Source organism: Oncorhynchus tshawytscha, linkage group LG19 (genome assembly GCF_018296145.1).
Source record: "Oncorhynchus tshawytscha isolate Ot180627B linkage group LG19, Otsh_v2.0, whole genome shotgun sequence".
NCBI lineage: Eukaryota > Metazoa > Chordata > Actinopteri > Salmoniformes > Salmonidae > Oncorhynchus > Oncorhynchus tshawytscha.
In genome coordinates, this window is record NC_056447.1 from 56,417,391 (window position 1) to 56,439,751 (window position 22,361).

The following is a 22,361-nucleotide window of genomic DNA, read 5'->3' on the forward strand; positions in this document are numbered from 1 at the left end:
CCCCTTTGCAGTTATGTTAGCACAGCTGAAAATTGTTTTCTGGTTAAAAAAGCAATAAAACTGGCATTCTTTAGACTAGTTGAATATCTGGAGCATCAGCATTTGTGGGTTTGATTACAGGCTCAAAATGGCCAGAAAACAAAGAACTTTCTTCTGAAACTCGTCAGTCTATTCTTGTTCTGAGAAATGAAGGCTATTCTATGTGAGAAATTGCCAATATACTGAAGATCTCGTACAACGCTGTCTACTACTCCCTCCACAGAACAGCGCAACCTGGCTCTAACCAGAATAGAAAGAGGAGTAGGAGGCCCTGGTGCACAACTGAGCAAGAGGACAAGTACGTTAGTGTCCAGTTTGAGAAACAGCCGCTTCACAAGTCCTCAACTGGCAGCTTCATTAAATAGCACACGCAAAACATCAGTATCAACGTCAATGGTGAAGAGGCGACTCCAGGATGCTGGCCTTCTAGGCAGAGTTGCAAAGAAAAAGCCATATCTCAGACTGCCCAATACAATTAAAGATTAAGATGGGCAAAATAACACAGACACTAGACAGAGGAACTCTGCCTAGAAGGCCAGCATCCCAGAGTCATCTCTTCACTGTTGATGTACATTTTATGTACTTACATTTTATGGACGCAGTCTATTTCACAATAGTTGTATTTTATTTGTTTGAAACACTTGTCCTTCCCCTCCTTCCCCTAACCTCAACCTCTCCCATATCTTTATGATTTCTATTTGCAAACTCTTGCAAACTGTATTTTTTCAAAAAAGTTCTTACCTTCTTTGGGATCAGAGTCCCTTCCACGGGACTGTTGAGCTTATGTAGGCTAATGCAATTAGCATGGGGTTGTAAGTAACAAGAACATTTCCCAGGACATAAACATATCTGATATAGGCTGAAAGCTTAAATTCTTGTTAATCTATCTGCACGGTCCAATTTACAGTAGCTATTACAGTAAAAGAATAACATGAAAAAAGAATAACATGCTATTGTTTGAGGAGAGTGCACAGTTTTGATCTATTGTGATATGCATATCCTTGCTTCAGGGCCTGAGTTACATGCAGTTAGATTTGGATATGTCGTTTCAGGTGAAAATTTAAAGAAAGAATACCATGCATGCTATTGTTTGAGGAGAGTGCACAGTTTTGATCTATTGTGAAATATTCTCCATCTTTCCTTTCACATTTCCACAAACTTCAAATTGTTTCCTTTGAAATGGTGCCAAGAATATGCAATGTCTATATTTCTGATCAATTTGATGTTATTTTATTGGACACATTTCTTTGCTTTTCTTTCAAAAACAAGGTAATTTCTAAGTGACCCCAAACTTTTGAATGGTAGTGTATATAGAATGTATATAGAATGTATAAACTGGAAATACAGGCCTAAGCATTGTTGTTCAATAGTTTGCTCCAATTGAGGGAAGATATGTACAGTTGAAGTCAGAAGTTTTCATACACCTTAGCCAAATACATTTAAACTCAGTTTTTCACAATTCTTGACATTTAGTCCTAGTAAGAATTCCCTGTCTTATGTCAGTTAGGATCACCACTTTATTTTAAGAATGTGAAATGTCAGAATAATAGTAGAGAGAATGATTTATTTCAGCTTTTAATTCTTTCATCACATTTCCAGCGGGTCAGAAGTTTACATACACTCAATTAGTTGGGTCAAACTTGGGTCAAATGTTTCGGGTAGCCTTCCACAAGCTTCCCACAATAAGTTGGGTGAATTGTGGCCCATTCCGCCTGACAGAGCTGGTGTAACTGAGTCAGGTTTGTCGGCCTCCTAGCTCGCAAACGCTTTTTCAGTTCTGCCCTCAAATGTTCTATAGGATTGAGGTCAGGGCTTTGTGATGACCACTCCAATACCTTGACTGTTGTCCTTAAGCCATTTTGCCACAACTTTGGAAGTATACTTGTGTTCATTGTCCATATGGAAGACCCATTTGCGACCAAGCTTGAACTTCCTGACTGATGTCTTGAGATGTTGCTCCCTCATGATGCCATCTATTTTGTGAAGTGCGCCAGTCCCTCCTGCAGTAAAGTACCCCCACAACATGAGGCCGCCACCCCCATTCTTCACGGTTGGGATGGTGTTCTTCGGCTTGCAGGGCTCCCTTTTTTTTCCTCCAAACAGACCAGGGGAAATTTCTCCAAAAAGTATGATCTTTGTCCCCATGTGCAGTTGCAAACCATAGTCTGGCTTTTTATGGCGGTTTTGGAGCAGTGGCTTCTTCTTTCTTGCTGAGTGGCCTTTCAAGTCATCTCGATACAGGACTCGTTTAACTGTGGATGTAGATACTTTTGTACCTGTTTCCTCCATCATCTTCACAAGGTCCTTTGCTGTTGTTCTGGGATTGATTTGCACTTTTTGCACCAAAGTACGTTCATCTCTAGGAGACAGAATGCATCTCCTTCCTGAGCGGTATGGCAGCTGTGTGGTCCCATGGTGTTCATACTTGCGTACTATTGTTGTACAGGTGAATGTGGTACCTTCAGGCTTTTTGAAATTGCTCCCAAGGATGAACCAGACTTGTGGAGGTCTCCAAATACTTTTCTGAGGTCTTGGCTGATTTCTTTTGATTTTCCCATGATGTCAAGCAAAGAGGCACTGAGTTTAAAGGTAGGCCTTGAAATACATCCACAGGTACACCTCCAATTGACTCGAATGATGTCAATTAGCCTATCAGAAACTTCTAAAGCCATGACATAATTTTCTAGAATTTTCCAAGCTGTTTAAAGGCTCAGTCAACTTAGTCTTTGTAAACTCCTGACCCACTGGAATTGTGATACAGTGAATTATAAGTGAAATAATCTGTCCATAAACAATTGTTGGAAAAATTACTTGTGTCATGCACAAAGCAGATGTCCTAACCAACTTACCAAAACTATAGTTTGTTAAGAAATATGTGGAGTGGTTGAAAATCTAATTTTAGTGACTCCAACCTAAGTGTATGTAATCTTCCGACTTCAACCTCCTCCCTAAGTTTGTTTTACTCCATGCTTTAGCACATGCCGCCAACCCTGATGTCCTTGTCGTGTCTGAATCCTGGCTTAGGAAGGCAACTTCAAATTCGGAGATTTCCATACCCAACTACAACATTTTCCTACCTTAAGGGAAGATTTTGGCAGTTGCTGTATGGTTAGTGAGAAAGTCCATATTGCAAATGTACGGTCCCTTACTAGACGTCCGAAAACGTTTGTAAAATTCGCGGACGGCGTCGGGCCGAGCGGCAGGGCCGGACCTACCGGGAAGTCATCAAATGAACTTTGTCGGACATTCGGTTTCCGTTTTACAAAAATAATAAGATTTTGGTCATTTTTCCACTGTCCCGGAATATCCCACAGGGGGGCATAAGCAATCATATTGCGATTGGACAAAACATCACGATTCACGACGGGGCCTTAACTCGAAAACGGAAAATATTTTGAAGCCAAAACTCGGTGAGCGTAGGTTTGGCATAATGGGCAGTTGGCCCCGAACAAGATGCCGTCTAGGCCTCAACGGTTTTTGAGTTATGGCCATTTATCTGGGATTAAAGGTCCAAAATGAAAATAGAGAAATTATTTTTCCACTTCATGTCAAAGTCAAGGAGCCTCCGGTGTAAATAAAAAAAGAACCAGCCATTTATCTATCGTCATTTAAGAGAAATCGTACAATGACAGATTGGTGATGTTCACGGATAGGTGTTTTTTTTTTTCAACGGTTACAGATCCAGTTGCAGGGTGTTCTTACGAATCTTTTTAAAGTGTGCTGCGGAGCTCTGCGAGATTTCTGTGATTTTCTATGATTTTCTGAAATAACACACACTCACTAAACCCTCCGTAAATAACTCAGTTCTTAACGTAAAGACTTAAAACTCAGGATTCTGTAAAGGCATACGCCAATCAGAATATGAGTTTATTTATAGCTTCCTGTGCCAACCGGAAGTGCCTTAAATGATGTCATAGTGGCAGTTTCCAAGGGTTAAAAAGGTCAGATCTTTTCAAAACTTCATATGTGTGATTAGGCAATCCCCATAAACTGTAAGTCAGTCATTTCTCCCAACAGATGTCATAGAAAAGCTCTCACACACACACACAGCAAGGATGGAGTGACAAAGTGCGGTGCTTAAAGACACAGAGAGCAGGCAATGGCATTACCATAATCCCTAGGCCGTGCCGAGTTCAACGAGATATCCCGTTTGACCGTAGCTCGCTCGGTCTGAGCTGAGCGACCATTTGAAAAGTATGCCCAATATGAAGCCTGCCCCACAACGTCATTTGCTTTTGGGTGACAGCGGCAGAACCGTTAGGTTTAGAAGGAAAATTCAACCACAGGAATGTTCCTAAGGTCCTTCCGATCCGTGCAAGCCTAACCTTGACCGTGTGGCATTAACCCTTAACAGTTAAAAGAAGGTGTTTACATCAAACAGTTTGCATTGACTTCTCTCCCCATAGGAATACATTGCCTGCACCCCTAAATTCAACCTGAAGCCTATATGGGTTATGAATGCCGTATGAACCTGTCTTCGGTAACAGTCCATCAGGCCACTATGAGGTCTACCTGTGTTGATTCTAAGCTTCCTGGACCAACCGGAAGTGGTTAAATCCCCCTAAAAGTGTATATCCATACCCTGCCTGCAGTTTGATAGACATAGTGCATTCAACCCTGTGTAAATCAGTCAATTCTTAACGTAAAGACTTAAAACTCAGGATTCTATAAAAGCATACCCCAATGAGGATATGTGTTGATTTATAGCTTCCTGTGCCAACCGGAAGTGCCATAATTGGTGTCTCAGGGGCTGTTTCGAGGGGTTAAAAAAGTCAGATCTTTCCAAAACTTCATATATGTGATTAGGCAACCCCCATGAACTGTAAATCAGTCATTTTTCCCATAAAATTTCAAAGGAAAAATAAATCACACTAAAACACAACTTGGAAGGAGGGACGTATTGGGGTGCGTAGAGACAGACAGTGACTGCAATAGTTAGCTTTGTTCGAGCTAAAAAAGAACCGTCAGACCTAGAGTTCCGAAACTTTAGAAACCTGTTCTAGACCTCAGGTCGATAGTGCGTGGTGAGTTAGGTGGCTCTAGAAGGTTCTCGGACCGAGAAACAGCCTCGTACATTTGCAATGATTTCAATTCATTTTGACCATTACGAAAATGACGACATTTAGAAAAGTCTCAGAGACGCAAGGCTAGGTGCATTGAAACCGGCTCGGCCCATAGAGACAGACCCCAACGTTTCTGTCCGATAGCTCATTCAAGGACCCCGTAGCAAGGCATGGAAAAAAGTGGATTTTCAGCACCAATTAGGGTTTTACTCGGGCACCGAAGGACCTATCGAGCCGAAACTCGGGATTCGGGGTCGCCTCACATAGGCCTTCACATAATGTCCGACCTGGACCCGCAGCTAGAACGTAACTATGTGTTTTACGTTTTTATTATGTTTTAAACCGAAGGCGCTGTGAATTATGGGCCTGCTCTGACATATGTGATAGTTGGCTTCTAAATGAGTAGGAAAAAGTGGGTTTGGTGTCAATTGATATCAGTTTGGTGTCATAATGACATCTAATTGACTGATGGACACTGACTTGCTAGTTGACTTTTGTACATTTGCAATGTGTTTAAACGGAGAGGGACCATCACCAAAATGGCATTCTGAAATCAACACAAAAAATGGCATCACCATAGTCTCCAGACTGTGCCGAGTTCAACGAGACGCCCCGCTTGACCGTAGCTCGCTCGGTCTAAGCGCAGTGACCATTAGAATAGTAGGCCCAAAATGAAGCCTGCCCCACAACGTCATTTGCTTTTGGGTGACAGTGAGAGAACCGTTAGGGTGAGAAGCACAATTCGACCTCAGGTACGTTCCTAAGGTCCTCCCGATCCGTGCAACCCTAACCTTGACCGTGTGGCATTAACCCTTAACAGTTAAAAGACGGTGTTTACTTCAAACAGTTTGCATTGACTTCTCTCCCCATAGGAATACATTGCCTGCACCTCTAAATTCAACCTGAAGCCTATGTGGGTTATGAATGCCTTATGAACCTGTCTTCTATGACAGTCCATCAGACCACTATGAGGTCTACCTGTGTCAATTCTAAGCTTCCTGAAGCAACCGGAAGTGGTTAAAATCACCCTAGAAGTGTTTTGAAAAACATAACCTGTCATTATGAAAATCAGTGTATTCAAACCTGTGTAGGTCAGTCAATTCTTAACTTAAAGACTTAAAACTCAGGATTCTGTAAGTGGCTATGTCAATCAAGACATGTGTTTACTTATAGCTTCCTGTGCCAACCGGAAGTGCCATAATTGGTGTCTCAGGGGCTGTTTCGAGGGGTTAAAAAAGTCTGATCTCTCCAAAATGTCATATGTGTGACTAGGTAACCCTCCTGAACTGTAAATCAGTCATTTCTCCCAGGAGATGTCAAAGAAAAGCTCTCACACACACACACAGCAAGGATGGAGTGACAAAGTGCGGTGCCTAAAGACACAGAGAGCAGGCAATGGCATTACCATAATCCCTAGGCTGTGCCGAGTTCAACGAGTTATCCCGCTTGACCGTAGCTCGCTCGGTCTGAGCGCAGCGACCATTAGAAAAGTAGGCCCAAAATGAAGCCTGCCCCACAACGTCATTTGCTTTTGGGTGACAGCGGCAGAACCGTTAGGTTTAGAAGGAAAATTCAACCACAGGAATGTTCCTAAGGTCCTTCCGATCCATGCAAGCCTAACCTTGACCGTGTGGCATTAACCCTTAACAGTTAAAAGAAGGTGTTTACATCAAACAGTTTGCATTGACTTCTCTCCCCATAGGAATACATTGCCTGCACCCCTAAATTCAACCTGAAGCCTATATGGGTTATGAATGCCGTATGAACCTGTCTTCGGTAACAGTCCATCAGGCCACTATGAGGTCTACCTGTGTTGATTCTAAGCTTCCTTGAGCAACCGGAAGTGGTTAAAATCACCCTAAAAGTGTATATCCATACCCTGCCTGCAGTTTGATAGACATAGTGCATTCAACCCTGTGTAAATCAGTCAATTCTTAACGTAAAGACTTAAAACTCAGGATTCTATAAAAGCATACCCCAATGAGGATATGTGTTGACTTATAGCTTCCTGTGCCAACCGGAAGTGCCATAATTGGTGTCTCAGGGGCTGTTTCGAGGGGTTAAAAAAGTCAGATCTTTCCAAAACTTCATATGTGTGATTAGGCAACCCCCATGAACTGTAAATCAGTCATTTTTCCCATAAAATTTCAAAGGAAAACTAAATCACACTAAAACACAACTTGGAAGGAGGGACGTATTGGGGTGCGTAGAGACAGACAGTGACTGGCATAGATAGCTTTGTTCGAGCTAAAAAAGAACCGTCAGACCTAGAGTTCCGAAACTTTAGAATCCTGTTCTAGACCTCCGGTCGATTGTGCGTGGTGAGTTACGTGGCTCTAGAAGGTTCTCGGACCGAGAAACAGCCTCGTACATTTGCAATGACTTCAATTCATTTTGACCATTACGAAAATGACGACATTTAGAAAAGTCTCAGAGACACAAGACTAGGTGCATTGCGACCGTCTCGGCCCATAGAGACGGACCCCAACGTTTCTGTCCGATAGCTCATTCAAGGACCCCGTAGCAAGTCATGGAAAAAAGTGGATTTTCAGCACCAATTAGGGTTTTGCTCGGACACCAAATGACCGATCGAGCCGAAACTTGGGATTCGGGGTCGCCTCAGCTAGGCCTACACATAACATAAGAAATGGACCCGCAGCTAGAACGTAACTACGTGTTTTATGGTTTTTCTATGGTTTGAACCGAAGGCGTTGTGAATTTTGGGCCAGCTCTGAAGTATGTGATAGTTGGCTACTAAACGAGTTGGAAAAAGTGGGTTTGGTGTCAGTTTGTATCAGTTTGGTGTCAGAATGATATCTAATTGACTAATGGACGGTGACTTGCTGGTGACTCTTGTCCATTTGCAATATGTTTAAACAGTGAGGTACCATCACCAAAGTGACATTCTGAAATCAACCCTAACGAGCGATTGAGATGAACCAGAATCACTGCCCAGCCATCCCGAGTTCATCGGGCCAATCAATTTCACATTCCTGCAGGATTTTTATAGCATGACAAATTCGTGATGGTACCTGCCCATTGAACCATATTGCAAATGCACAGTGACTTTGCAAAAGTAAGAAAACATAAACAAATGGACATAATGAAATCACCATATTTTTATTTTTGGGTTACCAGTTGCACAACAATAGACGTGCATTTGCAATATGATTCTACAGTGAAAAAACATCACCAAATGGACATTCTGAAATCAACCCTAACGAGCGATTGAGATGAACCAGAATCACTGCCCAGCCATCCCGAGTTCATCGGGCCAGTCAATTTCACATTCCTGCAGGATTTTTATAGCATGACAAATTCGTGATGGTACCTGCCCATTGAACCATATTGCAAATGCACAGTGACTTTGCAAAAGTAAGAAAACATAAACAAATGGACATAATGAAATCACCATATTTTTGGGTTACCAGTTGCACAACAATGCACGTGCATTTGCAATATGATTCAATAGTGAAAAAAAAATCATCACCAAATGGACATGATGAAATCAACACAACGAGTGATGGAAAGGAACAACTATCACTGCCCGGCCATCCTGTGTTCCCATAGCGTGCATTAATATCAGAATGACCGGTAAATGCATTTTACAACCATATTTTTATTTTTGGGTTACCAGGTGCCTATTTTAAACAGTCCATAAAGCACTCAGGACGGCCCCGTAGTAGGGTACTCCCATAGCGGGCATGGACAATAGGAGTCCCGGTAAATGCATTTTACAACCATATTTTTATTTTTGGGTTACCAGTTGCACAACAATGCATGTGCATTTGCAATATGATTCTATAGTGAAAAAACATCACCAAATGGACATGATGAAATCAACACAACGAGTGATGGAAAGGAACAACTGTCACTGCCCGGCCATCCTGTGTTCATCAGGCCAGTCAATTTTGCATTTCTGCAGGATTTTTGAGCATGCCAAATCCGTGATGGTACATGCCCATTGAACCATATTGCAAATGCACGTGCACTTGCAGTATGATTCAACAGTGAAAAAACATCACCAAATGGACATGATGAAATCAACACAACGAGTGATGGAAAGGAACAACTATCACTGCCAGGCCATCCTGACATCTGGCCAGTCAATTGCATTTCTGCAACCATTTTTTGTCATTTTTGGTTAATGCCCATCCATATTGCAAATGCACGTGCATTTGCAATATGATTCAATAGTGAAAAACATCACCAAATGGACAATGATGAAATCAACACAACGAGTGATGGAAAGGAACAACTTCACTGCCCGGCCATCCTGTGTTCAAGGCCAGTCAATTTTATTTTTGAGCATTCAAATTTCATATGGTAAATGCCCATTGAAACATATTGCAAATGCACGTGCACTTGCAATATGATTCAACAGTGAAAAAACATCACCAAATGGACATGATAAAATCAACACAATGAGTGATGGAAAGGAACAACTATCACTGCCCGGCCATCCTGTGTTCCCATAGCTGGCATTAATATCAGAATTACCGGTAAATGCATTTTACAACCATATTTTTATTTTTGGGTTACCAGGTGCCTATTTTAAACAGTCCATGAAGCACTCAGGACGGCCCCCATGGATAGAGGGCCGTAGTAGGGTACTCCCATAGCGGGCATGGACAATAGTGGTAAATGCATTTACAACCATATTTTTATTTTTGGGTTACCAGTTGCACAACAATGCATGTGCATTTGCAATATGATTCTATAGTGAAAAACATCACCAAATGGACATGATGAAATCAACACAACGAGTGATGGAAAGGAACAACTATCACTGCCCGGCCATCCTGTGTTCATCAGGCCAGTCAATTTTGCATTTCTGCAGGATTTTTGAATATGCAAATTCGTGATGGTAATGCCCATTGAAACATATTGCAAATGCACGTGCACTTTGCAATATGATTCAACAGTGAAAAAACATCACCAAATGGACATGATGAAATCAACACAACGAGTGATGGAAAGGAACAACTATCACTGCCCGGCCATCCTGTGTTCCCTATTAATATCAGGCCAGTCATTTTACAACCATATTTTTATTTTTGGGTTTCAGGTGCCTATTTTAAACAGTCCATAAAGCACTTTTTGACGCCCCCATGGATGTGGAGGGCCGTAGTAGGGTTCCCATAGTGGGCATGGACAATAGGAGTCCCGGTAAATGCATTTACAACCATATTATTATTTTTGGGTTACCAGTTGCACAACAATGCATGTGCATTTGCAATATGATTCAACAGTGAAAAAACATCACCAAATGGACATGATGAAGTCAACACAACGAGCGATGGAAAGGAACAACTATCACTGCCAGGCCATCCTGTGTTCATCAGGCCAGTCAATTTTGCATTTCTGCAGGATTTTTGAGCATGTCAAATTTCTTATGGTAAATGCCCATTGAACCATATTGCAAATGCACGTGCACTTGCAATATGATTCAATAGTGAAAAAACATCACCAAATGGACATGATGAAATCAACACAACGAGTGATGGAAAGGTACAACTATCACTGCTCGGCCATCCTGTGTTCATCAGGCCAGTCAATTTTGCATTTTTGAGCATGTCAAATTTCATATGGTAAATGCCCATTGAACCATATTGCAAATGCACGTGCACTTGCAATATGATTCAACAGTGAAAAAACATCACAAAATGGACATGATGAAGTCAACACAACGAGCGTTGGAAGGGAGCAACTATCACTGCCAGGCCATCCTGTGTTCATCAGGCCAGTCAATTTTGCATTTCTGCAGGATTTTTGAGCATGTCAAATTTCTTATGGCATTTGGCCCCAAAAAAATTGACTTTTGACTTTGACTTTTGACTTCCTATGAAATCATATTGTAAATGGACAAATCATATTTCTTATGCATAAGTAAAAATAAAAAAAATTATGATAATAAAATACAACTAAAGTGTGTTGATACAGTTCTTATACGTGTGTAATTGACACAGAATTTGAAAGAATTTCAAAAAACGGTCCAGAAAGCACTTTTTTAAGGGTATGTGAAGTTTTTTACAAAATTTTGACATTTTTGACTTTTGACTTTTGACTTCCTATGAAATCATATTGAAAATGGACAAAACATATTACTTATTGCGCATGTAAAAAATAAATAAAAAATATGATGATAAAATTGGACAAAAGTATATTCATACAGTTCTTACACATGTGTAATTGACAAAAAAATCGAAAGAATTTCGAAAAACGGTCCAGAAAGCACTTTTTTAAGGGGTGATAAGTTTTTGACAAAAAAATCATTTTTTCAAAATTTTGCTTTTGGATGTTGACTTGGGTTACATTTCCAATATGAAAAACCATGGTGGAGCGGATTCGCCACCTGTTGAATTTTTAAAGTGTTACAACTGGCAATTGCCATATGGCATTTGCAATACACTTTGCATGAATCAACGCCGAATTGGGTGGTATTGGACAATGTGTATATGGTTTGTCCGATGCCAATGACTTCCCATTCACTCGAGCTCAGTGAGGTTGGATGGAGAGCATTTGTGAACAGCAGTTTTCAGTTCTTTCCACAGATTCTCGATTGGATTCAGGTCTGGACTTTGACTTGGCCATTCTAACACCTGGATATGTTTATTTTTGAACCATTCCATTGTAGATTTTGCTTTATGTTTTGGATCATTGTCTTGTTGGAAGACAAATCTCCGTCCCAGTCTCAGGTCTTTTGCAGACTCCATCAGGTTTTCTTCCAGAATGGTCCTGTATTTGGCTCCATCCATCTTCCCATCAATTTTAACCATCTTCCCTGTCCCTGCTGAAGAAAAGCAGGCCCAAACCATGATGCTGCCACCACCATGTTTGACAGTGGGGATGATGTGTTCAGGGTGATGAGCTGTGTTGCTTTTATGCCAAACATAACGTTTTGCATTGTTGCCAAAAGTTCAATTTTGGTTTCATCTGACCAGAGCACCTTCTTCCACATGTTTGGTGTGTCTCCCAGGTGGCTTGTGGCAAACTTTAAACGACACATTTTATGGATATCTTTAAGAAATGGCTTTCCTCTTGCCACTCTTCCATAAAGGCCAGATTTGTGCAATATACGACTGATTGTTGTCCTATGGACAGAGTCTCCCACCTCAGCTGTAGATCTCTGCAGTTCATCCAGAGTGATCATGGGCCTCTTGGCTGCATCTCTGATCAGTCTTCTCCTTGTATGAGCTGAAAGTTTAGAGGGACGGCCAGGTCTTGGTAGATTTGCAGTGGTCTGATACTCCTTCCATTTCAATATTATCGCTTGCACAGTGCTCCTTGGGATGTTTAAAGCTTGGGAAATCTTTTTGTATCCAAATCCGGCTTTAAACTTCTTCACAACAGTATCTCGGAACTGCCTGGTGTGTTCCTTGTTCTTCATGATGCTCTCCGCACTTTTAACGGACCTCTGAGACTATCACAGTGCAGGTGCATTTATACGGAGACTTGATTACACACAGGTGGATTGTATTTATCATCATTAGTCATTTAGGTTAACATTGGATCATTCAGAGATCCTCACTGAACTTCTGGAGAGAGTTTGCTGCACTGAAAGTAAAGGGGCTGAATAATTTTGCACGCCCAATTTTTCAGTTTTTGATTAGTTAAATTTTTTTGAAATATCCAATAAATGTCGTTCCACTTCATGATTGTGTCCCACTTGTTGTTGATTCTTCACAAAAAAATACAGTTTTATATCTTTATGTTTGAAGCCTGAAATGTGGCAAAAGGTCGCAAAGTTCAAGGGGGCCGAAAACTTTCGCAAGGCACTGTAGCTGCACAGTTCTGTCATACTTTTCCAGGTCTATGCCCAAACAGTTCGAGCTTCTAATTTTAAAAATGTATCTCTCCAGAAATAAGTCTCTCACTTTGCCGCCTGTTATAGATCCCCCTCAGCTTCCAGCTGTGCCCTGGACACCATATGTGAATTGATTGCCCCCATCTAACTTCAGAGTTCGTTCTGTTAGGTGACCTAAACTGGGATATGCTTAACACCCCAGCAGTCCTACAATCTAAGCTAGATGCCCTCAATCTCACACAAATCATCAAGGAAACCACCAGGTACATCCCTAAATCGGTCAACATGGCCACCCTCATAGATATTATCCTGACCAACTTGCCCTCCAAATACACCTCCGCTGTTTTCAATAAGGATCTGTTGATGATGGGATATGTAGACGGGTGAGTCGGTCAAGGATCGATTCAGACAAGGTGGTAAATTGTATGACAAGCGACAGTTTATTCAGAGTAAAGATATCTGGTACAGCGTATACGGGCCCGTTCCTTCAGCTCATAAGGAACCTCCAGAAAGAAGCCCCGCTAACAGTGTGCACATGTATTATATACAGAACAGAAAGTTTGGTTGATTCTAGAAGATCGGGTCTTCGGATTGGTTCAGGCTGGAGTGTAGTCTTCTTGTATTGGCTCAGTTGGACCATCCGTCATCATAGAGTCTCGTCGTGCCTGTTCTTGGTCCCACAATGTTCCGCTAAGAAGGAGATTAGGCGTGTGCGTGTGTGTTCCTCTTTCTCAGGGTTGGGGTGCCTCTGCAGCTGGTGTTTGTCACGAGATAGTGTATCAGACTCAGCGGTTAGGCCGCTCACTGTTATGTAGAGAACAGGATATTCCAGTGTCTGTGTGTGTTGACCTTGAGTATGTGTGAAGGAGGGTGTAACGTGTTATAACAGCTCAGCTTGTGGTAATAGGGCAAATAAGGTAAAACTAAACTGCGTTCTATTTATCTTCTACAGATCTCAGTGGTCACTGCCTCATTGCCTGCATCCGCTATGGGTCCGTGGTCAAACGTTGACCCCCTCATCACTGTCAAACGCTCCCTAAAACACTTCTGCGTGCAGGCAAAGGCTTGCTTTTTCAAACAGAAATTTGCTTCCTGTAGCTCTAACTCCAAAACATTTTGGGACACTGTCAAGTCCATGGAGAACAAGAGCACCTCCTCCCAGCTGCCCACTGCACTAAGGCTAGGTAACAAGGTCACCACCGATAAATCCATGATAATCGAAAATTGCAATAAGCATTTCTCTATGGCTGGCCATGCTTTCCTCCTGGCTACCCCAACTGCTCCGCACCCCCCGCAGCTACTTGCCCAAGCCTCCCCAGCTTCTCCTTCACCCAAATCCAGATAGCAGATGTTCTGAAAGAGCTGCCAAACCTGGACCCCGTACAAATTAGCTGGGTTAGACAATCTAGACCCTCTCTTTCTAAAATTATCCACCGCCATTGTTGCAACCCCTATTACCAGTCTGTTCAACCTCTCTTTCGTATCGTCTCAGATCCCTAAAGATTGGAAAGCTGCCACGGTCATCCCCCTCTTCAAAGGGGATGACACTCTAGACCCAAACTGTTTTAGACCTATATCCATCCTGCCCTGCATTTCTAAAGTCTTCGAAAGCCAAGTTAATAAACAGATCACTGACCATTTATGTAATGTTCTGTGTGTAGCTGGTGCAGAGAAGTCAGGCGCAGGACAGCAAAGATGAGCAATACTAAAAACTTTACTCAAAATATCAAATAACAAGACATACATACCGAGCCTACAAACAACGGACCGAACATACGTAAAACAATCACGCACATAAACCATGGGAAAAACAGAGGGTTAAATAATGAACATGTCATTTGGGAATTGGAACCAGGTGTGTAAAACAAAGACAAAACAAAAAATTTAAAGTGGATAGGCGATGGCTAGAAGGCTGGTGACGTCGACTGCCGAACGCCGCCCGAACAAGGAGAGGGACCATCTTCGGCGGAAGTCGTGACAATTTCGAATCCCACCATTCCTTCTCCGCTGTGCAATCCAATTTCCGAGCTGGCAATGGGTGCACCTCAGCCACGCTCAAGGTACTAAACGATATCATAACCGCCATCGATAAAAGTCAGTACTGTGCAGCCATCTTCATCGACCTGGCCAAGGCTTTCGACTCTGTCAATAACCAAATTCTTATCGGCAGACTCAATAGCCTTGGTTTTTCTAATGACTGCCTTGCCTGGTTCACCAACTACTTTGCAGACAGAGTTCATTGTGTCAAATCGGAGGGCCTGTTGTCCATGCTTTTCAACCGTTAGCTGCCCGCACCCTCCCGCCTGACTAGCATCACTACTCTGGACGGTTCCGACCTAGAATATGTGGACAACTACAAATACCTAAGTGTCTGGCTAGACTGTAAACTCTCCATCCAGACTCATATCAAACATCTCCAATCCAAAATCAAATCTAGAACCGGATTTCTAATTCGCAACTATGCCTCCTTCACTCACGCCGCCAAACTTACCCTAGTAAAATGGACTATCCTACCGATCCTCGACTTCAGCGATGTCATCTACAAAATAGCTTCCAATACTCTACTCAGCAAACTGGATGCAGTCTATCACAGTGCCATCCATTTTGTTACCCAAGCCCCTTAAACCACCCACCACTGCGACCTGTATGCTCTAGTCGGCTGGCCCCCGCTACATATCCGTCGCCAGACCCACTGGCTCCAGGTTATCCATAAATCTATGCTAGGTAAAGCTCCGCCTTATCTCAGCTCACTGGTCACAATAACAACACCCACCTAGCACGTGCTCCAGCAGGTTTATCTCCCTGGTCATCCCCAAAGCCAGCACCTCTTTGTCCGCCTTTCCTTACAGTTCTCTGCTGCCAGTGACTGGAACGAATTGCAAACATCACTGAAGCTGGAGACGTACATTTCTCTCACTAATTTAAACATCAGCAATCTTAGCAACAAAACGATCGCTGCTGCTGTACATAATCCATCTGTAAATAGCCCACTAAATCTACCTACCTCATCCCCATATTGTTTTTATTCACTTTTCTGCTCTTTTGCACACCAGTATCACTACTTGCACATCATCATCTGCTCATTTATCACTCCAATGTTAATCTGCCAAATTGTAATTACTTTGCTACTATGGCCTATTTTTTGCCTTACCTCCTCACGCCATTTGCACATACTGTATATAGGCTTTCTTTTTTTCTGTTGTGTTATTGAATGTATGCTTATTTATTCCATGTGTAACTCTGTGTTGTTGTTTGTGTCGCACTGCTTTGCTTTATCTTGGCCAGGTCGCAGTTGTAAATGAGAACTTGTTCTCAACAAGCTTACCTGGTTAAATAAAGGTGAAATAAAAAAAATAAAAAAATAACAGTATGTATGTATTTATATGTGTATGTATATATATATATATTTGGTAAAAAAAATATATGGGTGATTGGAAGTGACAAATACATTGATGGAAGCCCAATCTGCAATATTAAAGCTGATCTACCATCTAAAATATATTTTTTTCAAATCAAACTTTCCCTCTTTTCCAAGAGCAGGCCATGAAACGTTTTTATTTTATTCGACAATTTAAACAGGGAGTCACATTGAGATGAAAATCTATGTTACAAGACAGGCCTGTACACATTACAATAAAAACAGAATATTAAAACAACATACACATATGTATAGAACAAATTTCAACACAATTTTTTAATTTTATTTTTTAAATAAAGCAATGACATTCAACTACATAGAGGTATTTAATCAATAATGTACACTTCCTGAGTGACACCAGCACATCTAACTGCAGTGAACTGCAGATGGTTCCACAAATTTGGAGCATAAAAGCAAAATTGCAGATTTTCCCAAATCTGTGGAGATTGGCGGGTTCTCTAGGGCTATCCATTCCTGTGAACGGGTAACTTATGATTTTTATCTTAATGAATGATGTTACATATAGAGGGAGTTTCTGTCAGATCACTATTACTGTGTAAATAAATAAGAGAATGCAGCTTTCTTCTTACAGACAGAGAGGTCCAGCCCACATGTTATACAGACTTTCTTCTTACAGACAGAGAGGTCCAGCCCACATGTTTTGTACAGACTACAATGATGAGTCCTAAAATTGTCCGCTGTGATAAAACGTATCGCTGAATGGTAGACTGTGTCCAAGGGTTTTAAAACAGAGGTTGCCACATGCATGTAAACACCAAAACCAAAATCCAATACAGGGTGAAGCATTGTTTGAACAATCTCTCTCCTATTTTTAATTTCTTCCACAAAACAGAATGATCAACAGTGTCAAATGTCTTTCACAGGTCAATGAACAAGGTAGCAAAGCTCTCTTTAGCATCCAAGACATGATCATTAACAAACTAGCGTGGTTGGTGTGGTAGTACTATACCCAGGCCTAAACCCTGACTGGTTAATATTAAGAATACAATTATCAGATAAAAAGGAACAAAGTTGTACATTAACCAAGGATTTAAGAATCTCAGCTGAGCAAATCTTGAAATGGGGTGATTATCAAGGCACAAGGCGAGACCCAGATACAGACACAGGAGGCAGATGGTTGGAGTCTTACAATGTTTATTAATCCAAAAGGAGTAAGCAAGAGAATGGTCGTGGACAGGCAAAAAGGTCAAAACCAGATCAGAGTCCAGGAGGTACAGAGTAGCAAGCTCGTGGTCAAGACAGGCAGAGTGGTCAGGCAGGCGGGTACAAAGTCCAGAAACAGTCAAGAGTCAAAACTGGGAGGACTAGAAAAAGGAGAATGGGGAAAAGACGCTATTTGACTTGACTAAACATACAAGATGAACTAGCACAGAGAGACAGGAAACACAGGGATAAATACGCAACACCTGGAGGGGGTGGAGACAATCACAAGATCAGGTCGTGATCATTCGTATCCCCACCCTTATGCAGTGGCAGCACATACACGGATTTCTTTTGGAGCACTTCCTGGTAACAATGTTAAATAAAACATGTGGTCTACTCAGCCAGTAATAAGGGGAGCTGCACACGTCAGCAGACCAGGATCCAAATGATCAACCCCTGTGGATTTTATCATGTCTAATTGTTAACAAAGCATCCTTGGACTTCGTTATCAGTGAATTTCCAAAAAACACAACTCCAGACCAGCATTTTCAGTGTCATTCTACATCATCTACATCCAAACGACTCTTTTCAAGAGCTGGCTTTGAAATACATTCAAATATAAAGGCTGCACGGATAAAGTGGTGATTTAAATGCATTCATGATATCCATTTTGTCCGTAATAGGGCCAGAATCTAAATGAATGTCTTTGGGGAGAGAAGAGGAGACACAACCCTTCAGTGATTTAACAGCTTTCCAGAATGTAGCTGGTTTCCCTGTACATTCAGATAGTGTATTAACATAACATTGCTTTTTTAACTCATTTGACATTTCTCGATCGCCTGAAAGAGTCTGGGCCCCGAGTCTGTGAATCTAGTTTTGGCCCAGGCAGCATCTCTGTTGTGTATGACTTCAGATAGCTCTGGACTAAATCAAGGGCAAGACTGATTTTTAATTCTACAGTTTTGTAAAGGGAGCATGTTTATCTACAACACAATTGAAAACATTTGTGAAGTGGTTCAGAGCTAAATCTGGGTCAGGTATAGATGCAATACAATTAAAGTCACCAAAATATTATGTTGTTATTATCTATGCATAGTCACTTTAATAACTCTACCTACATGTACATATTACCTCAACCAACCGGTGCTCCCTGCACATTGCCTCTGTATCGGTACCTCCCAGTACATAGTTAGGATCACATACAATTCATCACGGCATGGACTCTACAAGGTGTCGAAAACGTTCCACAGGGATGCTGGCCCATGTTGACTCCAATGCTTCCCACAAATGTGTCAAGTCGGCTAGATGTCCTTTGGGTGATGGACCATTTTTGATACAGATACAAAGTGTTGAGCGTGATAGACCCAGCAGCGTTGCAGTTCTTGACACAAACTGGTATGCCTGGCACCTACCACCATACCCCGTTCAAAGGCACTTAAGATAAATGTTTTGTCTTGCCTATTTAACCTCTGAATGGCACACACACAATCCATATCTCAAATCTCAATTGTCTCAAGTCTTAAACATCCTTCTTTAACCTGTCTCTTTCCCTTCACCTACACTGACTGAAGTGGATTTATCAAGTGACATCAATCAGGGATCATAGCTTTCACCTACAGTCTTAATGTTTTGTACACTCATTTTATAGGGAACACATTTGGGACATACCCTACATCTCAGGAATATTGATAGTGATCTAAGGATTATTGATAAAAACACAGTACCCTCCTTAGATACAGAATCAAGTATCACAGAATCATCAAGGTACTTCCTTGAGTGGAGATACTTCCTTGAGTGGAGATACTTCCTTGAGTGTATTAGTTTAAAGGCAGGCACCTGGTGCCTCACGGTATCAGTAGGAACAGGAAGAGTACCTGACCAGGTGGACCAGGACGACTCGTTAGAAGAACCATCATGGCACTCCAATGGGTGAAGCCGTGGATCGCTCTGGTCTTCGGACTATCTGCTGCACATTCTGAGACTGGTAAGAAAAGATAAGACAAGATATGATGAAATACATTTTAATATCACTTTAGGATAAGTCATGTAGCCTAGTTGAGGAACTAAAGAGGAGCTGGGTTAGAAGGAAAATAAGACTTGTTCCCTGTCTATTTCTAGTTATGATTCCAGACATGACTTCCATTGGGAGTCTATATGATTCCAAACTGCAAATCGTATCAGGTAATTTGTGTTGTTGAATATATGTCACCAAATACTCAAATATCTATATTCTACTTTACTGTTATATTTTACATCTTATATTCAGACATGAATGGTGCAACAATACTGTGCATTTCCCCCCATGCAGCAGGAGCAAGTCCCACTCATAACGGGCAGGTCTGCAGCACATGGGGTAACTACCACTACAAAACCTACGATGGAGACCTCTTCCAGCTGCCCTACACCTGTAACTACGTGCTGTCGTCATTGTGTAAGAGCAGCAGCGGCTACGAGGCCTTTAACATTCAGCTGCAGCGCGGGGAGGTAGATGGGCTGCCCACCATCACCAAGGTATTCCTTTGTGATCAGTCCTTTGATTGTTTTTAAATTTCACTATTGATCAATTGCTTTAAATTTCACTATTGATTAATTGTTTTTAAATTGCAGTATTGATTAATTGTTTTAAATTTTACTATTGATTAATTGTTTTTAAATTGCAGTATTGATTAATTGTTTTAAATTTTACTATTGATTAATTGTTTTTAAATTGCACTATTGATTAATTGCTTTAAATTGCACTATTGATTAATAGTTTTATTGCTCTATGATCTTAATGGAAGGTGACCTTGAGGGTCCTGAAAGGCGTCTGTCAAATAAAACGTCCTACTATTATTATTATTAAGGTTTCTTTGAAGCTGGATGGAACCTTCGTGGAGCTGGCCAACGGTAACGTCAGCGTCAACAGATTACAGTGAGTTCCCAGTCTAGTCAACAATGGATCTCAGATGTGTGAAACCATTGGCTCTTAGATGTGTAAAATACATAGTAATACAGGAAGTAAATGATATGGGGGTTTGTAATCACTTAACTACATCCAATGGGATTCATTTTATTCAGAGAGTTCACTTGCATTTATCATATGTAGGAAAAAAAGAATGGAAAGTATTTGATTTTTCACTTCATTCAGTTGCTACATTTGTGCGAAGACTTGAGGTAAAATTCATAACAAGTTTTATAAAAAATGCATTAATGTCATGGATGCAGTGTTGCATCATCATTAATCTCATCTTGAGATCAATCTTTTGCTGTTTTAACATAATCTACATAATGTCAGTTTCAACGGGCAACAGTGAGTTCATCAGTGATCTAAAAGCATTCAGAGGTCAAACTCTTATTCTGAAGTTCAGTTGATGTCCATTTACAGATGAAAGTTACCAAGCTGAAATTCCATTTGATGAAATCCTATACAGACATTATTACCTGGTACAGTCTCAACAGGGGAGGAAGAAAAATACAAAGAAAATCCTTTAAAGGACCATTTTGACCCTTGTTGGAATACAGACTCTCCTCTCTGATGAACACTATTGTTTTGTCCCTCTAGGGTCACCATACCGTTTGGTCAGTTTAACGTCTTCATTGAGAGGACCGTTTCCTATGTGAAGATCACAGCCAAGCTGGGGTTAGTCATCATGTGGAATGAAGATGACTCCCTCTGGGTATGTGTTTAGTTTGCTTACTCATTTCCATACGTCTTCTGTTACACTACAGTGATATGTGGTTGTTTCACCTACTTTGGTTCAATACACTGATTGTAAATCACCCTGGACGAGAGTCTCTGCTAAATGTCAAATGTAAATGTGATGCATTTCTGCAATATTCTGGTCCTGATGAAAATGGTCTGTAGTTAGCTGGTGACTGTAGGGAACATCAGTGTTAGGGGAAGCATTTCGCTACACTCGCATTAACATCTGCTAACCATGTGTATGTGACAAATACAATTTGATTAGATTTGATTTGATTTTGTTGGGATAAGAGTGGGAACATCAGTGTTAACCTCTGATGGGACAGGACAGACCAATAATCAATCTATATTTCTGCACGGTTACATACAGCATTGCCTCACTATTTATTGACATTGTAGTGAGTAAATACTGTATGTATTATCATTCCCCTTCGTGTGTACGTAAATTACCCCAGTGTACTCAGACATCATAACCTCAGACTGAAACTAACTTGCAAAGCAGACAGACCAGTTTTCAGACAACTCCCATTCAATTTAATGATGAAAACATCATGAATATGATGCTTCATTTTGTTATTTTCCAAAAATGCACACAAGAAAACACAAAACATTATGATGAGAGTTTAAACGGTTTTAACATAAAGATGAGAGTTTAAAAGATTTAAACAACGTTTTTAATTTTTTAATTTAATGTAACTAGGCAAGTCAGTTAAGAACAAATTATTATTTACAATGATGGCCTACCCTGGCCAAACCCGGATGACGCTGGACCAATTGTGCGCTGCCCTATGGGACTCCCAATCACAGCCGGTTGTGATACAACCTGGAAACACGATGAGAGTTTAAAAGGTTTTAACAACATGATGAGAGTTTAAATGGTTTTAACAAAAAGATGAGAGTTTAAAAGGTTTTAAAGAGAAGAGTGCATGTGCAGGACAGATAAAAAACAGAGGGGATTGTAAGACACCTCCCCCTGTCAGATGTTTATAGAACACAAACCAACAAAAAATTGAATCCTGATTATAAAAACAGAGAAACAAATAGTGATATGTACCCTTTAAAAAAAATGTAGGTATCTAATGCTCTGTTTTGATCCTATCTGTACATTCCTAGCCTGAAAAACAGTGCCTTTTGTGCTAACATCACACTCCTTGTAGTCAGTGTCATTCTATTGGTCGCACACACATA

The 22,361-nt window shown here is 41.1% G+C and overlaps 1 protein-coding gene across 1 annotated transcript in view; it reads left to right on the forward strand.

The window, feature by feature from the left end:
* Positions 1–19,337: 19,337 nt before the first annotated feature.
* Positions 19,338–22,361, forward strand: part of LOC112247998 (mucin-2-like) — a 50,228-nt gene continuing 47,204 nt past the window's right edge. The window contains 5 exon segments of the mRNA XM_042301193.1: positions 19,338–19,475; positions 19,610–19,672; positions 19,800–20,002; positions 20,335–20,402; positions 21,033–21,147. Coding sequence (XP_042157127.1) covers positions 19,406–19,475; positions 19,610–19,672; positions 19,800–20,002; positions 20,335–20,402; positions 21,033–21,147 — 519 coding nt within the window. The 5' untranslated portion in view covers positions 19,338–19,405.